The following is a 25,704-nucleotide window of genomic DNA, read 5'->3' as shown; positions in this document are numbered from 1 at the left end:
TGCTTTGTGGGGTTTTTTGTTTTTTAATCTTGAAAGCAGATTTAATTTAATATCTCGAACTCAAGTAATTGCACTATGCTGAAGTTAGGAAACCTAGGGTAAAAATGTTAGATAGAGCCACAGGTTATTTCCTAGCATCTGAAGGTAGTTTTTTTGTCCTAAGTGTTACTCTGACATAATATTACAATATGGGTTAATATGTGGTCTTTCCAAAGTCTTCTAAGATTTACTGGACCCTCTGCAAAGAACTGGTTTTTCTCTTATTACCTAATTCATAGTCTGCTCTGAGTAGTTTTGGGAGCAACTGATCTTTGTGCATCTCAGCTCAGAAAACAGAAGAAAGAAAATTAAGTGTTGCACCATGAAGATTTCATTCTATTTATCAAATAATCAGCAATAACTTTTGTCTTGCATCTAAAACAGCTGGAAATAAATTTTGATTGTAAAATACAAACATGTTCTGAGATGCTTAGTTCCTAAGTAAAGACAAATAATTTTTAATTAATTTACAAAAGTAATCCTTGACTTAAAATCTCTCAGTGGAGATAAATGCAACCCTTTATTACGCTACAAATGAAGATATGAAGTATTGGAGGATCGCTCTATAAGAATTGCACTACATGTTCTGTGTAGGCAGATAATCCCCTCATCCCTTAGCTTCCTCATTCTAATTAGATTTTACAATTCCATCCTATAAAACCTAGTAAAAACCCAGGCTAGATTAGAGCATGCAAAAATGTTAGTGTATATTAAGGTGGATTTGAAAAAAAAAAAAGTAAGAGTAGTTCCATTTCCTCTATTGACACAGTTTAAAATTTTTGTTTGTATTATCAGAAGCTGACATTACACAGTCTTGAATATAATTAATTGTAAAAGCAGGAAAATTACTTCCCATATTTAACTTTTGGTATAGGTTTTTTATCTGTGTTCCTGAATGGTGGCCTTTACTGTCTGAACAACCATCATTGTTTCACCTCTGGGATGTGCTCATGCAAAAGGCTTGCCCTGAAGATATGCACAATCTGAAGGGACCTCTGATGATGCAAGTCAGCAACTGTTAAAAGAGAAGAACCAGGACAGTGATCAAGGCATGATTTTCACAAGCTCTATGACATTGCTTAATACATTAATAAAACAGAGTACCTTTGCAGAGAAAGAAGAAAAAGGAAATATCACTGGAAGTTTCTTTTTTTTCCCTCAAGAATGAAGTAAATTTGAAAAGATAAGAGGAAGGCAGAAAAGAAGTGCTAGGTTATTACTGTATTCACTATAAAAGGGTTCTTTGCTTGGGTCAATGATTAGTCATTCACCATTGTTGGGAGTCTTGTTTGTATGATTTGAAATGGGTGTACCTGCTAAAGGTACTCTGAGTGGTGTTCCTCATGCAACAGTGGTGTAATAAGGCAGATGTCTGAGGGATTCATTTCACGTGACATCTCTAAATGGCCCAGCTTTGGGAAGTAATAGAAGCAGCCCTGTGAGCCATTCATGGCCATTAAGGATGCCAAAAGGAGTGAGTACTGTGATGGCTCCTGTGATGTCTGTTCTGAGGAATTTGAAGGTTTGCCTAGGTCAATAGGAATAGTAAAAAGCAATAGATACAGATAGTGAAGAAAAAATACATTATGAATAAAATTTAACTCAAGAGTATAGTGGACTCCACCTGCCAAAAACCTAATGACTGTAGTTTCATCAACCTTCCAAAAGCTTCTAAGTTATTTGAAATGCATCCTAAGAGCCACTCACTGTGGAATCTGAGTTAGAGAAGTTGAGCACCTGAGGTAGGGCTTTCTCCATGTCTTGTTTGTAACTGATTTTCCACTAGAATTTCTCAATTGCTTGTAACATCAGTGCTTACATCTCGTTCTTTTGTATACACCTCTCATGGGTTTTTTCACTTAGGATGTATAATCTGTTTCAGTAACAACATGGTGCATCTTCTCACAGACTTCACAAAGACTCTTTCTAAAATCTCCACCAGTTCTTATATCCATTCATAGCGTTTGCAAAGGAAAGAGGATGCTAAGATCTGTTCCTGTTCCTGACTGCAAGAGTTTCATACTATATAACCCACTGTCTTTCACCTCATTGATGACTGGCTATGAAGACTTATTTCGTAGTGTAGAAAGTGCTTAGTGTCAAAGATACAGTTAAGTAACAATAGTCTAACTGTGTTTGGCTTAACATGTAGGCTACCTATGTTTGCAAGGGAACTTGAGTTGTTTGTAGCAGGTGCCTACCGCAGTAGGATTCTGGTACTTCAAAGAGATCTCCAGGCACTATCACAATCCAAATGATGATGTGATTGATTTAAGACAATATTGTTCTTGTCTCTCCTGATGCCAGACTTTTTTTTCCAAGTGCCTTTTTTTGTTTAAACAAACAGATGCATTCACATGGTTATTATATTATAGTTTCCTATACTGTCCCCTAATTTGCTTTTAATGTACACAAAAATGTATTGTGTTTCCTGTAAAGTAAAATGGATGTGGTTTCATGTAGAAATGAATGTCCTGTATATCCCAGTTCAGCTTGGGAGAGTCTTAAAATTGTGCGTATGAGTGGTTCTGATTTATTCCTCTTTCATTAGTTGTTGCTTCCTAAGTTGTGATGCCAGTTGAAAAGACTTATATTCATGCAGGAGTGTATGTACAAGGTCTTTTGAGAATGTAATTTTTTGCAGAAATGTAACCTACATCAGTGCTGAGTATTTGCTTATGAGCATCTGTTTGGGGTTTTCTTTCCCTTCCCTTCCCTTCCCTTCCCTTCCCTTCCCTTCCCTTCCCTTCCCTTCCCTTCCCTTCCCTTCCCTTCCCTTCCCTTCCCTTCCCTTCCCTTCCCTTCCCTTCCCTTCCCTTCCCTTCCCTTCCCTTCCCTTCCCTTCCCTTCCCTTCCCTTCCCTTCCCTTCCCTTCCCTTCCCTTCCCTTCCCTTCCCTTCCCTTCCCTTCCCTTCCCTTCCCTTCCCTTCCTTCCTTCCTTCCCTTCCCTTCCCTTCCCTTCCCTTCCCTTCCCTTCCCTTCCCTTCCCTTCCCTTTCCTTTCCTTTCCTTGTGGAACCTGTAGTATATATACCCAGGAAGGAAATGATAACCAGGGCTGGAGGGGCTGTGCCTCTCACCAGGAAGAGGCATGGGAAAAGCAGAGTCTTTTGTATGGTGTGGATCTGATGGCCTGGCACATCAGAAGCAAAAAATATGAGGCGTTAGTTGACACTGGTGTGCAGTGTACCCTAATGCCATCAAGACATGTTGGGGCAGAACCTGTTTCCATTGCTGTGGTGATGAGGGGATCACAGCAATTTACTCTACTGGAAGGTGAGGTGACTCTGACTGGGAAGGAGTAGCAGAAACATCCTATTGTGACTGGCCCAGAGGCCCTGTGCATTTTGGGCATAGATTTTTTCAGGAACGGCTACTACAAAGACCCAAAGGGACTCAGGTGGGCTTTTGGAATAGCTGCTGTAGGGACAGAGAACATTAAGCAGCTGAACACCTTGCCTGGACTGTCAGAAAACCCCTCTGCAGTAGGACTCCTGAAAGTGACTGAGCAACAGGTGCCAATTGCTACCATGACATGCACCACCAGCAGTACCGGGCAAATCGAGATGCTGTGATCCCCATCCACAAGATGATCCAAGAGCTGGAGAGCCAAGGGGTGGTCAGCAAAAGCCACTCACCCTTCAACAGTCCCATCTGGCCAGTGCAGAAATCAGATGGAGAATGGAGACTGACTGTGGACTATCGTGCCTTGAATGAAGTGATTCCACCGCTGAGAGCTGCCGTGCCGGACGTGCTGGAACTCCAGTATGAGCTGGAGTCCAAGGCAGCAATGACAATTTGCAATTGACTTTGCAAATGCATTCTTCTCCATTCCTTTGGCAGCAGAATGCAGGCCTCAGTTTGCTTTAACCTGGAGAGGCGTGCAGTACACCTGGAACCGTCAAGATGAGCAAAGTCAAGGGACCTGCCTGAGAGATCCACTTCCCGGGAGTGAAGTGGTAAGATGGATGGTCCCACTGAGGCCATCAATAATACCACCGCGATGTCGCCACTGACCAGCAGGAAGGAAACACAAGCTTTCCTAGGAACCATAGGTTTTTGTAGAATGCACATTCCGGAGTACAGCCAGATTGTAAGCCCTCTTTACCTGGTCACCCACAAGAACAACGATTTCCACTGGGGCCCTGAACAGCAACAAGTCTTCACCCAGATCAAACAGGAGATCGTTCACGCAGTAGCCCTTGGCCCAGTCAGGACGGGACCAGAGGTAAAGAATGTGCTCTACTCTGCAGCTGGGAACCATGGTCTGTCCTGGAGCCTTTGACAGAAAGTGCCTGGTGGGACTCGAGGTCAACCACTGGAATTCTGGAGTCAAAGCTACAGAGGATCTGAAGCCAACTACACTCCCACAGAGAAGGAAATCCTGGCTGCCTATGAAGGGGTTCAAGCCGCCTCAGAGGTGATTGGCACGGAAACACAACTCCTCCTGGCACCCTGACTACCAGTGCTGGAGTGGATGTTCAGTGCAAAAGTTCTCTCTTTCCGTCATGCCACCAATGCCACATGGAGCAAGTGGATTGCCCTCATCACGCAGTGTGCCCATATTGGCAACCCAAATCGCCCTGGGATTTTGAAAATAATTACAAACTGGCTGGAAGGTGAAAACTTTGGTCTCATTGATAAAGAGGACATGGGCTGAAGAAGCTCCACCGTACAACCAGCTGCCAGCAGATGAAACACGCTATGCCCTTTTCACCGACGGTTCCTGCCACATTGTGGGAATGAACCGGAAGTGGAAAGCAGCCATATGGAGCCCCACACGACAGGTTGCACCAGCTACTGAAGGAGAAGGTGTATCGAGTCAACTTGCTGAACTCAAAGCTGTTCAGCTGGCCTTGAACATTGCTGAGAGAGAGAAATGGCCAAAGCTCTACCTTTACACTGATTCATGGATGGTAGCCAATGCTCCATGGGGATGGCTGGAGAAGTGGAAAAAGGCTAACTGGCAACGTAGAGGGAAACCAGTCTGGGCTTCTGATGAGTGGAAAGATATTGCCACTCAGGTAGAGAAGCTACCCGTGAAAGTCCATCATGTGGATGCCCATGTTCCCAAGAGTCGGGCTAATGAAGAACACCAGCAAATGAGCAGGTAGATCAGGCTGCTCAGATAGAGGTCTCAAAGATAGACTTAGATTGGGAACACAAGGGAGAATTGTTCCTGGCTCGATGGACCCACAATGCCTCAGGTCATCAGGGCAGAGACGCCATCTATAAGTGGGCACGAGACCGAGGGGTGGATCTAACCATGGACAGCATCTCTCAGGTTATTCATGACTGTGGCACTTGCGCTGCCATCAAACAGGCCAAGCGGGTGAAGCCCCTCTCGTATGGGGGGCAGTGGTCCAAATAAAAGTATGGAGAGGCCTGGCAGATTGACTATATCACACTGCCTCAGACCCGCCAAGGCAAGCGCTACGTGCTGACCATGGTGGAAGCCACCACTGGATGGTTGGAGACCTACCCTGTGCCTCACACTATAGCCCATAGTACCATCCTAGGCCTCGAAAAGCAAGTCCTTTGCTTTTCACATTGTGTTTCCCCACACAATGATGTCATCAATGTATTTCAGATGTTCTGGAGCTTCACCCTCATGGTACCCCTGAGAGGATTGAGTCAGACAATGGTACTCATTTCAAGAACAGCCTTATATACATCTGGGCTAAAGAACATGGCATCGAGTGGGTGTACCACATTCCTTATGATGCACCACTGGCTGGGAAAGTTGAACAGTGCAATGGTCTGCTTAAAACCACCTTAAAGGCACTTGGTGGGGGAACTTTCAAGAACTGGGAGATTAATTTAGCAAAGGCCACATGGTTAGTGAACACCTGAGGTTCCACTAACTGAGCAGGCCCTGCCCAATCTGAGCCTCTGCAAACAACAGATGGAGATTAGGTTCCAGTGGTACAGGAGAGATATGCTAGGAAAAACTGTTTGGGTTAATTCTGCCTTCAGCAAAGACAATCCCATCCGTGGAGTCGTGTTCACTCAGGGATCAGGCTGTACCTGGTGGGTGATGCATAAGGATAGACTCAATGCATACCTCAAGGAGACCTTACTTTAGGGTGAACTACCCATGACACTTGCCTGTATCCATATCTGCATTTATACATGTATTTAATTAAGGTAATGCATGTATGTGTATATATATATAATTTAAAGGTTTAAATTTGATGTAACATGTCGGTATGAGAAAAATTTGGGGGTGGATAATGTTGGGAGTTAGGTTTTCTTTTCTTTCCTTTTCTCTCCTTGTTACCTGTGGAATTTTTCCCACTGAGTTGTTAAGAGGCAGTGATGGTTGGGTGCTTGAGACAGTCAGGGAGGGGGAACTCCTCTGGTTTTGGGAATTTCTGTTGGAGGGACAGAGACACAGAGATTCGAAGCATGTAATGGATGGGGGCTGGGGCAATTGTGGATCTTTTTGCTCTCGCTCTTTCGCATCGGAGGACAGCCAGGCTTTCGCTTTCTGCAGGGAGAATTCACCGGCACCTGAGGGACCTATCACCATCTGCTCCTGGGAATCCTGGGAATCCTGAACTTCTCCTCTCCCTGTCCTGCTCAGAGCCGGGCTGCTGCTGGCCCGCCACCGCTGTTTCTTCGGTATTGTTCTGCATTTGTCCACGCGGTAACCCGCACCCTCCTGCCTTCCTGGGATGTACCGCAGCTACCGCCACAGGACTTCAAATACATCTCGTCCACCACCCTGGGAATTTCTGCTCATTTCTGCCGGCTGTGACAGTAACTGCACCGAAGGAGAAAGTGCCTGTAGCCGAGAGGACTGTTACTGGGTTCCTGGTTCTGTTTGTTATTAATTCCATAGTTGTTGTTTTGTTTACCTTGTTATACATACTAGTAAAGAACTGCTATTCCTATCCTCGTATCTTTGCCTGAGAGCCCCTTAATTTTAAAATTATAATTCGGAGGGAGGAGGTTTACATTCTCCATTCCAAGGGAGGCTCCTGCCTTCCCTAGCAGACACCTGCCTTTCAAACCAAGACAGCAGCCTGGCAATACCCCGTAAGGTTTGATTTGAGCATCTGGCCTGAACGTGCTTGAGATGTCTAAGAGGAAGCTTAGGAGAGTTGTTTTTGGAGATGAAAGGTAAAGGTAGACAACTTTGTATCACGTATAAAACCTTATACCTCAGGGAGGAGGCTTGAGTAAAACTTGGCCTGAGCCAGAAGGGCTGCTTGGTAGGACTGTCTGGAGATCCTGCCCGCACAGGAGTTTGATAGTCTTTGCAGGCAAATAATGCATATTACTGTGACTGTGGTAAAACTCTGCTGTGGAGGCACATGCTGGGAATTGATGCATTTTCAGCAGGCAGGGCACAAGGTGCAGGGAGCACTCAATCCCTGCTGTAGAAAGGTGTCAGCTATTTTCAGTAACAACAGTTATTTAAATAGGAGCGCTGGCATGCAATCAGCAAATGAGTGTCCTTGCTGAGGACTGTAAGGATCTCTTTACTGGGTGAAACAGGTTGGGTGTTTCCAAGTTTTGAACTGCTAGAGCTGACTGCTGGGAAGTCAAATAGGGTGTCCCTGTGAGTGCGAAGGTGGAGGAGACAGTGTCACAGATGGCATGCTCGGGCTCTGAGCACTTTGAGCTCCCACCAAGAGCTGTAGATGACTTTTTGCTATGGATATTTGGTCTGTTCAGCTCCTTTGCCCATCACCATTGTTAAGACCCACAGAGCTCCTTTTGCCAAGGTTGATGTGACACTGTTTTTCACTACTATTGGTGCTGCCAGACTACCGGCTGCACACAGCTATGTGTTTATCTACTTGCTGTGAAAGTTCAGAATTGCACTTTTGCCAACATAAAGAGACTGTCTGGGTAAACTTCTGCCTGCCATTTAACACTTGAGCAAGGTTTTCTCTTAACCCAAGGACAATATATATGTTTAGCCATATTGCTGTGTTTTTGAAAGATAATTTGTTCAGAAGAAGAGTTGGCAAATACAGCCGTGAACATCGCTGCTGGCCTGTGGACAAGAAAATTAGGTGGGTACTGTTCAATAGCTAAGGTAAATATAGAGGTGCAACAACCAATACTTTGTATTTTAAACAGTGTAAGTATTACAGAGGATGTGGACATGATTTCAAGCTTCTCATGTCCTGGAGAGGAGATCTTTTTTCTCCCTCTTTCTTAGTCCTTATCTCAATATGTGTTTTTGCACTAAGAAGATGATCATTTCTTCCCTTTCTGCCTCCATTTTTGCTTTTTTTAATACTTAGATTCTGTCTTCTGTTTCTTGCTGTGAGACACTGAAGGTGGTTTAGGTTTCTTTACCTCCTGGTTTGTGTTTCCTGGGTTATATTTGATGGGAAGTTGAAGGCTGCAAGAAAAACATTCTAAAGGGCTGGCATTCTCTTAATTTTGTGAAGAAGTTATGTGGCTTGTAGTGGTTGCTGAGTGCTGCCTTCTCCGTTGCTGATTTGAACTTCATTCTAGTTCACCAAAATCCTTCTGAATTAAATGGAAACATTAGAGGAACTTTTTGGTGGTCATCAGAGAACATGTGACTAAACTCCAGCACCTGATGTGTGTTTTACCTCTAAAGAGACAGCCAGTGGACATGCAACATGGGGGAATCTCAGGAGGGAGTGGAGGGGATGATCTCTGTAATTTTCAACACACAGTTCAGTACCAAAAGCACTGAGCATTTTCTGCTTGCATTTATTTTTTCCCTGTTGCTCAGCAAAACTCTGAAGAAAATTCTAGAGCATTTTCCAGCATATCTTATATATAACAGTATGTAGAAGAGACCAGGGATCTTTTCCCAAATGATTCCTGATCAGATTCCTTCTTTTTGTTCTCTTGTCTGTTTTTCTGCTTCTGGAAGTGTTAACAGTAATTAGTGTGGAGTCTTCACAGAGCACTTTTATTTCAATTAGCATTTCACAGTAGATGTTTATGGAAGCAGTGTTTTGATGTGCAGTTTTAATTATTTGTCAATTCAGCTTGGTTTTATTTGAGCCTATATACCTATAAAGGCTGAACAGAGATCTGTTGTGGACACTGCTGAAGGCTCGTGGAAAAACCCAATCTGTTTTTTCCTAGGCTGTTTTTCACAATCTATGCTATATGTATGCCATGGCTTTTCAATAAATCATCTCTTCTTGTTTCTTGGAAGAGGTAGCATGTGTTGCTGTATTCTTTCACTGATTCCTAACTTTACAGCGACAATCTGTCAGTGTTCACAAAATAGGTAGACCTAGAGAGTCAAAAATATGCAACTGTAAGGCTGATAGTAACAGTACCGGTATTCAGGGTAGGGGTTTTTTTCAGTAAAAATGCTCTGACTCACTGCTTTGGATGGTAAGTATACAATTTAAAATTCTTTTACTTATGATTGCATAACATCCAGTCTCTGAAATAATTACTTCGACATACATCACTGTAGATTTTTTTTTAGGAGCTCACCTGACAATAAGAAATGTTATTAAACATGGAAAGGGCCCGAAACTTCAGTTCTGATGCTGTAATTTAACTTGATACTTTTATCCTGTTATTTCCCTTGCTGTGTCCTTTCCATTCATTTTCTACCCCTTATCTTTGAAATCTCATTTTCGAGAATTTGGGGTATTTGGTTGAGGCTTCATGAATGCCCATTCATGTATTGCCCTCACATATGCAGCAAATTTAGTGTGTTCCAGCTGTTTTGGAATTTATTGTGCAAGGCCCTGACTTAAAATGAGGTCCTGAAAACCTCAGCCAGACAAATAGTCTCTGAGTTGGTGATGACAGTGTGATCGCACAAGCTCTGCAAGACTTGTCCCTCGATGTGTACAGTGAAACCACCAGCAGGCACCCTCTCCATCCAAGGACAGGACAGCTGGGAGGTGGGGTCTCTGGGGATAGAAACAGGACTATTCACCTCCAAAGAGGGGTGGAGAACGGGTACTGCAGAGGCACAAGTGGTGGGGACAAGGAGAGAGAAGAAAAGTGGGTATTAGATGCCAGTCATAACCTTCCCTCTACAAACTGGAGTATAAAGCATTAGTATGTTGATGTTTTAAGAGGTCCACCCATGTTTCAGGGGCTCACCCTTTTGTAAGCTTTGATTACAGGCTGGGGAAAGGAGGAAGGAAAAACACATGTAACACTATTAAGCAAGGCTTTAATTTGTAGTGGCAGCTTCTATTCCTGTTATTTCTGTGCCTTCAGCAGCTGAAAACTTTAAAAAAAAAAATTGAATTAATGACATTTGCATCTGACAATGATACTGAAGGTGAGTCCATTGCTGTGCAGGAGGAATGCCAGAATACAGAGCTTGTTTCTGGTGACTGCAATGCCACCTCAGTGGCAGATACCCAACAGGAGGGAAGAGAACGAATAACATGGAGGGGAGAAAAGCAGTTTGATGCTGCCTGACTTGCAACTTCAGTGGTGAAGAGAAGCAGGAAGCGCAGTCCTGACAGAAAGGCTCAGGCTGGCTGAGCGGGGAGGCTAGGCTGTCCCAGCCATGCTACAGTTGTGCTGCAAAATGCCACAACCTTGGCAAGCTAAACCAGGTATAAGCAAAAGGTAGAAGGAAATAGAAGAAGGTGACAAAGCCATAGGAGGATGGGTGCTGGGCTGCTGAGAAAGTTTTAAATACCAGCAATTAAATCCCAGGCAAACCTTTCAAGTTGTTTGCCTCCCAGTAACAAATCCCTTGTGTTGGGTCACAAGCTTTGGGAAAAATCATCTGCTCTGCTGGATCATAAGATGAGGGAGTGACCATGGCTCACAGCTGTGGATAGTGGGGAGGAACCAGGACCTATCAGAGTTCCTTTTGGGGCAGACATGCCCTCTGGCTACAAATCCACTGTGGGAAGAAGCTGTTGCTCTTTTCAGATGGTGTGAGCTAGAGCCTGGACTATTGGAGGATGTGGAATGAGGGCTGGAAGTTGCACTTGCTCTATGGAAGCTGCTGGGTCTATATAGATGCACAGCCACAGTGGGGAAAGGTAAAGGCCACTGGCTCATGAGGCTTCATAAGGTCCTTGGTTCCTAGTGTGAGCATGGCTCCACAATGACAAAGCTTGGCTGTTTCACTTCACTTGCTCTCCTGTTAATAGGGTCAAATTAGGGATGTGTGGAGCTGGGTGATGGCTCTAACAGCCTTCCTATCTTGTATTTGTGTTCTGAAACTAATCCTCATTTCCAGCATGTTGGTTTTAGGTAATTGATTTCTGGTGTCTCATAGCTCTTACTTTTCAGTTGGCCTTAATTGTCAGGATTATATTAGCTGGTCATTCAGTTTGAACTAACCCAGTAATTATTTTTCTGATGACCTTAAAATTGCTTTTGTACAGCAGGATGAGCTACACTACTCTCTCTCCATTCAGTCGGTTTATAGCAAAGGCTTCAGTGCAGATCATTAATCTTAACTTGGAGTGTTTGGATGACTTATTTAGTATCAGGAAAGATATCAATATCTAACTACACTACAACCTCTAAGTTAACTGTGAGGGTTTTTTGGTAGTTTAATTTTTATGGCTTCCTTCAGAATATGAATTCAGGTTATGTTTGGAACAGGGAAAATAATAAATTATTGAAAACTCAGGACATTTACAGGGGATGACAACAGAAGCTAAGATCGCTCTTCCATGGCACTATGAAGATGGCATGTGCTATGTATTTCCTTCTCCAGAACTTTCTTCAGTAGTCAGCAGTGACACAGATAAGTCAACAGCAACAATGAAGTACAGCAATTTTCTAAGGAAAAGTAGCCTATTCTTTTTAATGTAAAAGCAGAAAAACAACAAACAGAACATATAACGACCACCCCCATCTCCCAGCACAAAAGACACACATGTACAATAAACCTATTTGTAAAAGTGTGGTTGTAATTGCTGTGGGGGTAAAGTGCAAGATTGAATCCTTTTCGCTAAAGAGAAGAAACCCACATATCAACACATAACAAGAAAAATCTCAGAGAAATGCTATGCCATTTGTCTCGTTTTCCTTGCCACAGTAGCCTGTTTTTGTTTTGTTGAAGAAGCGGGATAATTTGTGGAGTATCAGTTCATTGTCAGCACACAACTTCCCAGTTAATTGTAAGAGAACAGCACTTTCAAGGAATCTCTCATTTGGAGGTGTATTTCCCTATGAGAGTGCTGCAGTTGTGTCTCCAGCAGTCTTCTTTGGCCATGAGGTATGTTATGCGATCAGTTCTAAGGGGTATGTAGTCCCTACTACTGACCGTAAATAGAAATAGTAATTTGAGTGATACTGGTCTTTCTCTTTAAGTGTATGTAAATAAGTGTTTGAAATGAGCAAGAGAAAACAAGCAACCAAATTATGTCTGTGTGCTTCTGTCTGACAGTCTTCCACTTCAGTTCTGGGATTGCCACTCCTGAACTTTCCCACTTGGTTTTGTGTTTTAAGTGTCTTTGTTCCACCGGCAGAAACAAAAAGCTTTGGATCTTCTTGTTGTGGGAGTGAAATCTGTTGCTTGTTCTTTGCAATAGGGATTCCCCAGACAGTTCAAAAAGAAAACCAAGAAACTCACTAAACCAAAGATAAAAAACCCACCTCTCCAGAAACATGCCTGAAATATCTGGCCTTCTTCTAAACAGTGAATCCTGCTGTACAAATGCCTGCTGCTCCTGAATGTTGGAGCTAAAGTGAAACATACCTTGCACTTTCTCTTTAATTGAGTTCAGCACATGTTAAGGGAGTTAGAGGGGTGGTATTTTGGCATGGGCACCCCAAACCCTAACACATGCACACACGCTGCTTGAGTTTAATTTCAGGTTATAAACTGGATTACAACATGCCTTCACCCTGTGGGCATTGTCCAGGGAAACCAGGCTGGATCTGCCTAATGCATAAAATGGTCTGGCCAAATGATTGCCAAGTGGAAAATAAAGTATGTGTGCAGAATTAGTATTTTTAACAGGAATTTAGATTACATTTCAGTCACATTAAATGATTAATAATACTATTTAACTCATCAATTCAAGAATGGAACAAATATATTCTGGAAAACATGCTTAAAGAGCTTAGGACAACATTTTAAACTTCTAAAATAGCTGTATCTGTCCTAATTAAGTCAGGGTAGCAAAGAGAGTATTTAAGCCCGACATGTTTTCTTCTTGATGCAAATGGAGCTTTATGTTCTTTTATTTGTGGGAAGCTTTGTTAGCCTCAGTTAGCAGAAATACTTGCATATTATTTGGTTTTTTCAAAAGAAAAGATACACTGTATTTAGAGATGCAAATACTACCTTGTCTGCAAACCCACTAGCTGTTATACTGGAAGACAAAGCTAAGTCTGTGTTGCTTTGCTTCAGTGGTGTCTGTGCATTCACAAGCATCTTTTTAACAACCTTCTCTGCATAGCTGAAAAATAGCAGGCACCAAATTTTTTATTTCTTTGGTAACAGCCTAGTATAATCAGAGTTGATCTGCAAATTAAAAAAAAAAAAAAAAAAAAGCAAGTAAATAGATTAACTATGATAATACACCTTTGCATTAATGTTTGATAGAAAAGTTTAACAGGCTGTTATCCTTGATTCTCAAATTCCTTTTATATGAGTTTACTAATTGCTGCCTTAAATATTTGACTTAAAACTGAGTCAGGTCACAAATATATGGCTCTGTAGTAGAAGAAGCTGCTGCTGGTTTGTGTGTCAGTAGCACAGTTTTCCGGAGAGGCTCTTTGTTTCTGCTTTAAACATCTGGAGAGAGACAAAGAGCATTTGTGGGTCTTTTGTTGCTTCTGAAAGTTGAAGCAGGGAAGAATTGCATTCCAGGAAGTACCCAGAATCCTGGAAAAATCGGAGTGGAATCAATAAGTGTTAAACTTCTTTATAAATGAAAGTGCTTTCGTTTTAACTCTGGCAGCTGTCCTGGTAATGGATATTATGTAATATTTACTCTCTCCTTTTGAGTTAAATTATTTTTCCGATTTGTGAGTAATACTCGCATACGTATTTCTCAGCTGCATTGACATGCCAGATGCACAGTGGTAGTTGTCTCCGCCTGCTAATCCTGTAATAACATTCTGGTGACCAAATTCAATGGCCCTGCGCAGAGCCTCGGAACAGCTGATTGCTGAGTAGGGAGGAAAAAAAATAACCCAGCGAATCTGATTGCAGCTCTCTGCTGCATCCCCATCCCACAATCCCTTGCACCATTTGCTGCAGTCTTTCTACACAGGCTGAGTGAGAAAAGGATGTGCTAAATAAAGATTGATTGGTTTGAATCCTGAAGGGGACCACCACTTGTAAATGACCCAGGGAGAAAAAAAAAATTCATGACGACTTCACTGGGCCTCCTCTTATTCTTCCATTTTTCTTTCCACTTGTCCTCTTCATGGAATGGAGCATCATTCCTTAGAGCACAAAAATCTCTTGTGCATCTAATAATGATTGTGTTGTGGTAGGAATTCCTTATCAGTTGTATGCGTGAGGCTTGAAATATTAGCAGATGATGGTTTGTTCGTTTGGATTACTGCGGAACTGCAGCTCCGTCCCTGCAAGGATTTTGTCCTCAGCACTGCACTGATTAAGCTATTTTTCTACAAAGATGGGTAGGTCTAAAATTCTCAAGTTTGTTCAGTGTTATTCTTGGTGGCTGCTGCTGGGTTGCTCTGTTTTGGCCCCTGATCGTTCATTACATTTCTGCATGCTGTAAGAATGATGAGGGTTGTTGTGTTTTAAACAAGGCACTAAGCTGTTTGCAGGAGTGGGAGAGAAAGGAATGCAAATTTAGCTTATCAAGCCTTTTACACAAGTGAACTGTGTGGTGGTTCTGATTTGCTCAGTGTGTTCTCTGTCGGCTAATCTGGGGGCTTCTGCTGCTGCTAGAATATGTCCTTTATTCCTAGAGACTGTGGACAGGTGATCTATCTGTTTTAAGGACTTTTAAGCCTCGGCTCTCCCAGTCCTTGAGGCAACATTATTTAGGTTCCCCACCCTTTATTGCAGCTCGGGAGGCCTAACTGTTCTTTTGGAAACGTTGCCATTGGAAACCTGTTCATTCATAGTACATGAATAGACCCTCTAGGTTGTAAATACCATTGATAATAAGAGGATGAATAAGCTGCAAGCAATTTGTTCTCCTCAGGCTGTACTTTCAGGCTAGTTGCTACTCTGGCTGGGTGGATCTCAGAGATAGCAGTGTATCAGCACAGAATTCTACTCTTTTAGGAATAAAATCCTGTGAACGGTTACTTGATTCCCCAGTGTCTTTTCTTAGATGGGAAACTAACGGAAAATTTTCAGGAGTTGCAGAGCTCATTTGAGAATACCTGCAGAAAGGGTGCATTTTTCTATTACATGTCTCTGTTTGCATGAAACAACTCTTCTGGAACTGTTATTTGCTATACCTGAGATGATTTTTTTTCTTTCCCCCCTTTTCCAGTGCTATGGGAAGTTCCTTTCATATGGGTGGGGCTGCACCCTGGCTTTCCTGAAGGCATGCATGCATATCAGGGCAAAGATTTCCAGTAGCTTAGAGAGCCATTGTTTTCTCCTTTCTTTGCTGTCTTGTATATTTTAAATGAAAATCGTATCTCCAAGCAGAAGGAAAAAGAGTAATGCTGTTTCTGGGAAGATAGCGATCCTTGAGCCTCAAAAGGGCGTCAGAACCCTTTACTGCACTTGGTTTAGCGAACCCGCATTTCCTTTTGAGTGTGAGTGTGTGTGTTATATGTAGATAAATGGGTGGGGGCTTATGTCTTGTTTGGTGCAATGTTTCCTTGTCCTTTAGCTTTGCATGTTTAAATTACGAAGTGTAACTCTATGGGGAAGTGATAGCCCTGTTTTGAAAGCTCATGCTTCAGCTGCTTTATTTTGATTGTGAGACATAATGAACCTCTGAAAAGCACTCTGGCAGTTTTTGAGCTCAGAAGATGCTACTTAAAAACAGAATATTTTTCTTGTAAAAGTAGCATTACTTTGCAAAATCTCTCACTGCCAATACATTTAAAACTGATATTGCTGCAATCATAGCAGTAAATCAGAAAAAATACTGTCTGATGAAATTCAAAAACATTGTCTAAAATCTCCAGATTTTCTTCAAATAGTCTTTGGTTGCACAATTGCTTTTATTGAGGAAATGGGCAAAATCATCCTTCTCATAGCTACATCACTTTCATCAAGATTACATCAAAGGTGGAGTTGCCTTAGTGAAGCTACAGAATACTGATAAAAAAACAGAATTCCATACTAAAAAAAAAAAAAAAATTCTAAAGGGACCATTTGTGTAAGAAGTTGCTGTACTAGGTAGTGGCCAAAGCTTGAAATACACAGATGAAATTCTATTTCCAAGTGCATGTCTTAAATCTGATTTATGTGAGCACAGGGGATAAATGACAGTCATGGCCTGCTGCATTTCAGGCAAAACATCGAATATTACAAGCACTTATTTCTGAGTCATTAATGATTAATTTCATTGACAAAGCTTAAAGCGTGAGCATTTGAAAAATAAAGTCGCTGGCATGAGATTAGTGTATGAAATGCTAAAAATTACTTGGGTTTGGGGGAATGGGAAAAACTAAGTTGAAAAACAAGTTAAATCAATTTTTTTTTCAGGCAGAAGCAGATTTTCTTGTGTAAGCTCTATTTGCAGGTGTAGTTTTACTTGATAAGGGAAAGATGAAACACAGAAAATACCTGGTTGGTACAGAACTTTCTTTTGTTAAATGACAGGCAGCATTCACTGGAGACCTATTCTTTCATATCTTAAGTACAGCTTTTTCCACTTGTTTGAGTTCAGTCTATAACAAAAAAAATTATACTGTCTGTGTGTCCAATTTGGCAACCATGCTTTTGATAAGAAATCCTCTTGCTTCTGATTATCTTCTCTGCTTTGTTTGGGTCCCTGCCCCTAACATTTGGGGAGGGAGAGTGGGAGGCAAACACAGCTGTGTAAGTGGTGAAATGAACTTTCCTTTTGAAGCCTGTCGCTTTTGCATGTTATGCTGCTGAATGTATTAATAGTTATTGGGTATTTGATTGTCTGATCTTTCTACTCCGCTTTGTAAAAGCTAAATATTTTGGTTCCACTTCTTGTAAAGCCACCTTTAACTCAAGCTTTTTAAAAGTAATACGGTTTGCAACTTGATCTTCTAAGGTTTATTCTGTGTGATTTATGGAATTCAATAGGAAAAAGTATTTTTTGTTTATGTAATGCTCACATTTTATCTTACTATGGGGAAAGAAATTTTTAAAAAATATCAAAATATATGAAAAAGACATGCAAATGTTATCAATCCTGAAATCATGCATTTTTGGGTCATGAAAAAACACGATATTTTATGAGTATTAGAGCAATTTTTAACATTGCAGTTTCTCCTTCCTTGGAAAAAAAGGAAATGAAAAGGCCTGCCATAAGTGTTTTCCGTTGAATGAAATGTCAGTTACTACTGTTGTGTATTTGAACTGTGAATAACTTCATATTGCTGTATTTGCTAACACAGAGGTGATGCCCCAGGAGCCGGTTATCAGGGAAGCCAGCATAACTGACTTATGATCCATAATCACTGTCATTATCCTATAAATAGCCCCTTGCTCAGTGTAATGAGTAAAACATACTGGTATGGCTAAGTATGCAGCTCAGGAAGAGCAGCATGGGTTCAACTCTGACAGTCTAGTGTGCCATTCATTCAAGCACAGGAAGCAGACCTAATGTAACACTTAACAATAAAATGCTACACAGGTCATGCAAATCATTCTGGAATTGAGTGACCTTTGAGTCACTCAGAGTCAGTGAGGGCTTGTGGTTTCTGTCTTGTAAAGCCTGAACTACCCTCACACTAGATCTCAAGGTATCTGAAATTATTAAAAAGGGGTAGAAATAGGAAGAAGTTAGAATCTTCAGGAGTGTACCTGCAGAGAATAAGCCCAGCTGGGCTTGCAGCTCACAGAGAAGAGGAACTCAGTTCTGCTGTGGGTGAGGGACATCTGGCAGAACAAAGTGCTGTGGCAGTTGCACCTGCACCTCCTGGCACTTCAGCCTGCTAGAAATGCTGATGGAGAGGAGTTTCTGCTGGGTCACCCTGCCAGGGTCTCTGCTTGCCAGGTTTACCAAAACTGTTTTAGCAGGCAGTTTTCTTTTTTCTATGATTGCTTCCATCCTTTTCCTCCTATCTTCTCTTTTCATGTTTCCTATTGCTATAATTTCTATTTTTGACTATGCATCTCCAGCTGAAAAGAACCTACATTTTTTTTCTCCCGGTCCCTTGTTCCAGGACAGGAGGTGTTCCAAGCCCACTGCCATCTCTTTAACCTGCAATTTTAATTCTAATAGTTAGTCGACTTTTTTCTTAGCCTTTTATTTAATGTTTTATATGCCAGATTGTGAAGAATCCTCAGTCCTAAAAACATCATTCTTACTACTAGTTCTGCCTAGAATTACATTTTTCTTGCATTTATTATTTGGATGGACTTCATGTATCCTTCACCCTACCATTACTGATTCTCAGTGGCTATCAGTTGCCTCTTATTTGGTCCATTTCTTTTATTGTGAAGATTTTCATTTTGCCTACCTCATCGCTATTGGTGATGGAGAATTTAAGCTTTCCCTTCCCAGGGCTGGCTGGTTCTAGGGCTTCCTTCTTGGGAACTCCCTGTAGTCAAAGTCTACCATATTTTTGGCAATACCAGCACCAATAAGGGAAAAAAAATTGTTAGGTGACCCATTTTCAAACTCTCTCTGTGATACAGCCATTTGACTGGTTGGTGCAGTTCCAGTTTGAGCATGTTGGCAGTGGTACTGTAGACATAAGAAATCCAATGTTTGTTAGCACTGGCTGAACCTATTGGCACAAGAATGTTTTTATCATGGGTTTTCTTTAAAACCAGACAGTCCTGTAACTCTTTCAGTCCAGAGGCAGCATGCCTTTTCAGAATGCTCAGAGGTGTTGTAGATGTTGCTGACTGTTTCCCTGGCTCTCATCAGTAATAAGCCATTTTAGAAGTTTAATTCTTTGTTGGTTTTGTTTTATATAGAAATATAGGTTCCTGCATAAGGATAAAACATACGTGGATTAGTCAATGATTTTGTTATTTCATGGAGTTTTTAAGCCATTTTTCTTCTTTTCCCCACCCCACTCCAGCAGTGTGCAGGGTAGAAGGGAACAGAACCCATATGTCAGTGGTCTAGGATGGCCAGTGAAGGCTCCAACATCCCAAGTCCTGTGGTCCGTCAGATTGACAAGCAGTTTCTGATTTGCAGCATATGCCTGGACCGTTACAAGAACCCCAAAGTACTTCCCTGCCTGCACACTTTCTGTGAGAGGTAAGTCCTTTCCTCATGCTGGTAAGTCAGAATGTCATGCTGCAAGCACAGGACAAGGCATCCTTTAGTGGACAGGGACTTTTACCTTTTCTTGTAAATATCGTTTTAAGACATGATAAAGTCTGGGAAGGCTGGAGAGAATGGAGGGATGTAGAAAAACATATTTGTGGCAGGCAGGAAGAAGAGACAGTAGTGACATATTTGGAATACATTCCCTTTATGCAAGAATAAACAAAAAGTAAATCACATTAAACTAATGAGTACAGTTACTACAGTGTGAAAGGTGATGATAGCCAGAATTTAGACCTCAAATTAATGGTCTCAAATTTATTCTGATTATTATATAATTAGAAACAATAAAAAATCTTTGTTGATTTACTAAGCCAATAAGTAATTATCCCATCCTTTAATGTCCACGGGTTAGACATGATATATACATTATTACCTGTGAGATTAAATTTCTTCATTATTCTTCAGTTTGATTGATTGAAGTGGGAAAACTCTCTGGAAGGAATGTGATAAACCAGCAACCTGCCTTTTACTATATTTGGCAGAATGAACTGAATGTGCATGGTGATACTTTGATGTTGCATTATCCGTCAAATTGTGGAGAAAATACAGCACCTGCAGAAAAGTTAGCTGAAGAATTAGTGGTTAGAGCTCTTAATCTGATGATGGGATGCAACTCCAGATTGTATATGGAGTGGCAGGATAATTTTTATAAATGGTATGTGGGGTGAACACTTATTTAATTTAGATTTCCACCTCTTAGCAAGAATTGTGGTGTGAATCTCTAACTTTGCACAGGGTGAAACAAAAATTGTGAATCTCTGCTTGTATCAGATGAACTGGTCTTTTGTAGAAGATTAGGAAATCCCAGCATTAAAAAAGGCAGCACTGAATCTCTTACTGAAGTCACTGAGACAAGATTTTTACCATCATGTATTAAGTTTCCTGACTTCTGTTCATGTGTAAAACCTAAGGTTAGCTTCTGGTTTTCACTATAATCCTCTTAGGCTGATCTTGTTATGGAGAAAGGCTGGAAGAACTCTTCCAGAGTCGTGCTGACATGCAAAGCTTAAGTTCTCCTTTCACAGAGCCCTTACTTGGGGGTCAGGAGGAGGGCTGCCAGGGGAGGATGAAGGGTGGTGCAACCAAAACCTTTGGAAAGGGATAAGAGCTGTGGAGATGTGTGTGGTCACACTTTCTCAGCTGGCATTCTGTGAGGAATTTGGTGTAGCACTGCTCCCCTTAAGAACTGCATTCTGCAAAGCTTCTTCTGCTTATAGGACCATACTGAATGTAGTATATTTCATGCAACTGTATGCTGCATGGCCAGCCAGGTTTTAACTTCAGTTTCAAGGCCAAAAGTGGCATTAAGTCTCACCTGGGCCAGCTTGTTGCATATTCTGCATATCCTTGGTTACTGAACTTTTGTGTCAGGTTTATATTCTGTGAAATTATTTTTTTCTGAAAAACACCAACACCACCCTCCCAATCAAACACAAACAAAAATTTCCTTCAAAACTACCATTAATATAAATTACAATAACCTAGCAGGTAGTTCCCTATCTTGTAAAGAAAACTCTGTTGATTTTGGCTAGCTGCCAAATAACTTTCCAAATTGAAATAAATGAAAAAATTTCCTTTGGTTTTCTTGGGACCGTGTTTTACCGCTGAAACACTAAACCCACAAATAACCCACAAGTTATTAAAGGAGATTCTGTTGGAAAGACAAGGGTCAAGCACTGGTTAGCCAGTTAAAGGCACAGGCTCAAATACTTGATGCAACTTCATGTCTGTCAGACTTTATCTGATAGTTTAAAATTTTTACTGCATAAAACATCCTGTTAGCAGGATGCAGTAGGTGTCTGAAATCATGACCACTCTCATGGATATCTCAAAAAAAGGCATGTAACTCTTTTAATGATGTCTGCTTATTGAACTTTTTTTTTCATGTGGCAGAGTAAAAAGAGGTTTAAAAGAAAAAAATATTACTCATAACCACTTTTGCTTCAGAGGTCTGTTTGATGTACTTTTCCTTTTATAAGTAGGGGTAGCACTCTTTCAAACCAGCTGTTTAACTGATGAAAGGGCTTTTTTCCCTCTTTGATGATACTTTTCCTTTGTTTCTCCTTCCACCTTCCTCCTGCATAGGTGTTTACAGAATTACATTCCAGCTCATAGCTTAACCCTTTCTTGCCCCGTGTGTCGCCAGACCTCCATTCTCCCAGAGAAAGGGGTTTCTGCACTCCAGAACAACTTCTTTATTACCAACCTGATGGATGTCCTGCAGCGAACACCAGACAACAGCATTGAGGAGTCCTCCATCTTGGAGACTGTCACTGCTGTTGCTGCAGGCAAACCACTCTCCTGCCCCAATCATGATGGAAATGTAAGTGAGACAGCCTCTTGTGCTATGTACAGGTATTGATATTTGCTTGTCTGGGTTTCATGGATGTCTTTTTCTAAAGAGAAAGCAGGGAAAGTGGAATCACACTATTTCTTTGATTTTATGATATATCAGCAAAAGACAAACAATTCTTCAAATTAACTCAAATGCTCTTAGTGGAGTAGTGAAATAGTCAAAGTATTATTTTATCTCACTAATCATCTGGGATGATACTGTCTTTTGGCACATTTGGTTAGAATTATTCTCCTGCAAGTACTGAACCTTGTGCCTTTACTTCTACTTTACCTAACCCTTCTCTGGGTTGGGTTTCCTTAGGCTTCTTACTTGTATCATCAACTGTTGCTGTGGGTACGTACCTGTGTGTTTGTCTGGCAATATGTGACAAGGACCTTTTGAGTTTTACTGACCTGCACGTTGGGGCAGTACCAAAAAGTATGTGAACATATTAACATAGAACTGAATAAAAGGGTGTCACAACTTAGGATGCTTTGGATCATTACAGACTAGAAAGACAGAGCTTCTGTTGATCTGCAGTGTTTTGCGGATCTCTCATATCAGTTCTTGGAGGCTGCTTTGTTTTTTCCCTCCACCTACTCTTTTTACCTAGCATGTCTCCACAGAGATCCTCAAAACATACCAGTATATTGGCAAGTACCCACAACTGAGTTAATATTCACAGATTACTGCAAGAACAGCTCTAACTCTGCTTACTTCACTGTTTTCAGAATTAACCTGTGTAACTTCATGATAAGCATATGAGCTTATGCAAACATATAAGGAGAGACTGTAAAACTCAGTGGTGCTGTGTTGCAAACTGAATGTTGTGCCTCTATGCAAGAAATATATGTTAGTAATTTAAAACAACTTTCTGAGGACTGTTTTATTTGATACTCAGTGTAGGTACATTGGTTGTATAGGAGTAATTCAGCTGATAGGTAATGATTACTGTAATAGAGGAATAGTTCAGTTCCTTCTCTGTTAGAATTAGGTAGATTTGTAGAACTGATGTTGGACACTGATTAATGAATAACTGGTGTGACTTTTTTTTATGTGTACTGTACCTATGTGTGTGTAGTGGTTACTAATTAATGCTTTCCTAGTTTTCGTTTGCATTTTATTTGCTCTCTTTAAAATGAATCATAGTTGTTTTCTGACAGGCATTTTGATAGGAGCCATTTGATTGTGAAATGCAGAAAAAGGTCAAAATTAAGGCATTATTTGTATTGTATTTTAAATTAGCAGCTGATTATTATTTGGGTATGTTTAAAAAAGCCTGGCTTGTCTAAAATCAAAAGATTCCACCTTATACTTCTGAGATCTCCTTTATAGGTAAAGGTGCATTTGTAAGTCCTCTAAACCTACTTGGCTTGCCTTGAAACATAGCATGCAATTTAGGATGCTGAGTCGTGTGTGATGGGAGCATCTTCTGGCTTCAGTAAGTACCTGGGAGGGTTGGGGATAGCCTGAGGATGACGCCAATTTAAAGCTTTGTGAAGCTTAGAAATGAAAAGCTAAGTGCACACATTAGTCTTTGTGATGGGAGGAGCTGAGGTAAGACTTGGAGAGAGCTGCTTGAGGCTGGCCAGGTGGGTCTGGCTGCAGGAGTGCACAGGGCAAGGTGCTGGGCACCTTAGGCCTCGCCAAGGAAATGGGATCAGGACACGAGCACCGTGTGGCAAGTAGGTTAGATATTAGGAAACATCTAAAGAGTCTTCCCTGGAATGTGCTTCCCAGGGAAGTGGTCACAGCACCAAGCCTGACCGAGTTCAAGAAGCATTTGGACAATGCTTTTAGATACTTAATGTGACTCCTGAGGTGGTTCTTGGCAGGGCCAGGAGTAGGATGATCCTTTTAGGTCCCTTCTAGCTCAGGGTATTCTGTGATTCTAAGTGCCTTGCTGCTAGTAACTTTACTGGGGGCTTCAGGAAAAAGGATTGAGCTGGCAGCTGGAGGCGAATTTCTTTACAGAACCAGCAATCATACTGCATGAAATCCACCCTCCATTAATTTTTATATATTGCTTGGGGTACGGTCAGACCCACTGTATTTTTACTATTTGAATCAAATATATTTCTTTTAAATATTAGCATTTTTTTTTCATATTAGCTTGGAAATAAGTTTCTGTTTAAACAAGTTTTTTCAATCATTTCAGCCATCCTGGACTTAAAGCTCTCTGATTAAAATGAGATGCAGAGATACTTTCTCATTTGCTTGCCTGTGCCTTCCTCAGGCCATGTACATTACATACTTTCCCTTCCCAGTTGGTCCCCTATTCCCATCACTCATATTTTCCATATGTGTGCATGTATGTTTACTTTATTCCTTCTGTGCACATCCTCCTGTCCTCTGTTGTGGTTTTTTTGTTCTCTATTCTTATGAAGAAGAAACTTAGTTTGTAGTATGTTAATACAAAAGATTGTTACCTGTGCCTGAACTATTAAAAAATGCTTTCTCCTTTTGACCCAATATGGAACATACGTGTGTTGGGGCTTGTTGAATGTTCTTGTTGAATCTGTGTAATAGGGCACATATGAACCTACTAGAAGATTCCTGTCTTCTACTACACATTAAAATAAGATTTGCTTTATTCTCAGCTGCAAAACACCTTCAGCTCTTGTGTATAAAAGCATTCTGGATTGGAAACAATGATCTACAACGATCATTTAGGGGCAGGTACAGAAGCCAGGGCAGGGAAGGCTATAAAGTTCTTACTCCATTGTATGTTATGAGTGGTGTAGCCTCTGAAATGTCTATACCTAGGTTTTGTTTGCATTTGAACTGAAAACCTGTTCAGAGTGGAGGATCCACATTTTTGCAATGTAGAAGGTGGGGCAATGTATTTTCTGCCTCCAGAATGTAATGAGGGGACACACAAATTAAATTGAACACTTTTAACGAGATAGAATGCCTTATCTCTGACTAGGTTTTTCTGAAAAGATCATAGCATAGCTGGACAACTTGACAGGCATAAGACCTTGCTTACAAAAACACTTGTGAACTTACAGAGGTGCTGCTTACTGACGGTATGCTTCTCTTAGAAAAAATAAAAAATCACCTATCCTTGATATTCTGATGAAGTGACTTCATATCTTACCTTTTAAAACGTTGTTTTTTCTCCTCACCTCTGTACTTCCCTGCATGTCAATTACTCACATATCCCATTAAAGTGTAATCTGTGGGTAGGGCAAAAGCTGTGACTAGGGAGGGAGAAAAATTCTAAATTTTATCAGGGATCTCAGAGATATTCTCAGGTTATTCAAACGTACATTCTTCTGAAAGCCAAGGCATACAAAGGTAAGATGCACACTAGCCCTGGGGCAGAGGAATTAAGCATGTGTGTGTGACATGAGGATGGTGGGTGGCAAAGAGCTGACTCATCCTATTTCTGTAGAGTGCTCTTTTAATTCAAACAAATAGAAAGCAGAGGATGAGCAATGTGATTTTTCAAATGTGATTTTTCAAATGTGATTTTAGAGAAGAGGGACTTGTGATTGGTGAGAGGTTTTTCCTCAAGACCTGAACTTTGAAGGGCTGGAATTAGTATGTCATGGCTTTGTAAAAACTAGTTCAGAAGTACTTGCATCTTTGATTATGTGATTTTAAAAGCTTCTGTAAATTCAGTTGAATTACAGTAGAGAAGATGTGATGGGGATCTAGTCACATCATTGTGCTGAAATATGCTGGTCTGATTTAAGGTGGGAATTAGTGGATGAGATTTTAGAAACAATGGGTATTAATTCACATTTCATTACTGATGCTGATGGGAATGTTCTCATTGAATTTGGTGGAAATACAGCTGAAACCAGTCCTGGATGCTACAGTCTATCCTGTCCAAGAGCTCTCTTGAATTTGGAAAGGAGAGGCAAATGTCATTTTCTGAAATGTTCTGTAAGGCAAACCTGTCATAGTGAAAAATTTTCTGGGAGCATCACAAAATGTGATGTCCATGTTTGGCATGGAGGGGAGAGATGAAAATCCAGTAATACTTTTC

General features: G+C 41.1%; 1 protein-coding gene across 15 annotated transcripts in view; it reads left to right on the top strand.

Annotated features, from left to right (window-relative positions):
* TRIM2 (tripartite motif containing 2) overlaps positions 1-25,704 on the top strand; it is a 139,528-nt gene that overhangs the window by 73,864 nt on the left and 39,960 nt on the right. For 6 of the 15 annotated variants that reach the window (XM_079305416.1, XM_079305412.1, XM_079305414.1 and 3 more), the window contains 2 exons: positions 19,119-19,300; positions 21,458-21,695. The exons of 2 other annotated variants lie outside the window; for them this stretch is intronic. In XM_079305416.1, coding sequence (XP_079161542.1) covers positions 19,167-19,300; positions 21,458-21,695 — 372 coding nt within the window. In that variant the 5' untranslated portion in view covers positions 19,119-19,166. Of the gene's footprint in view, positions 1-7,644; positions 8,066-18,884; positions 18,961-19,118; positions 19,301-21,457; positions 21,696-23,015; positions 23,149-25,704 lie in introns of those variants that run through there. 7 more of the 15 variants (XM_079305418.1, XM_079305413.1, XM_079305419.1 and 4 more) reach the window with 6 other exon arrangements.

The sequence above is a fragment of the Erithacus rubecula genome, assembly GCF_903797595.1.
Source record: "Erithacus rubecula genome assembly, chromosome: 5".
Lineage (NCBI taxonomy): Eukaryota > Metazoa > Chordata > Aves > Passeriformes > Muscicapidae > Erithacus > Erithacus rubecula.
The sequence above is the reverse complement of the archived record's forward strand: the minus strand, read 5'-3'. Positions and strand labels throughout refer to the sequence as shown.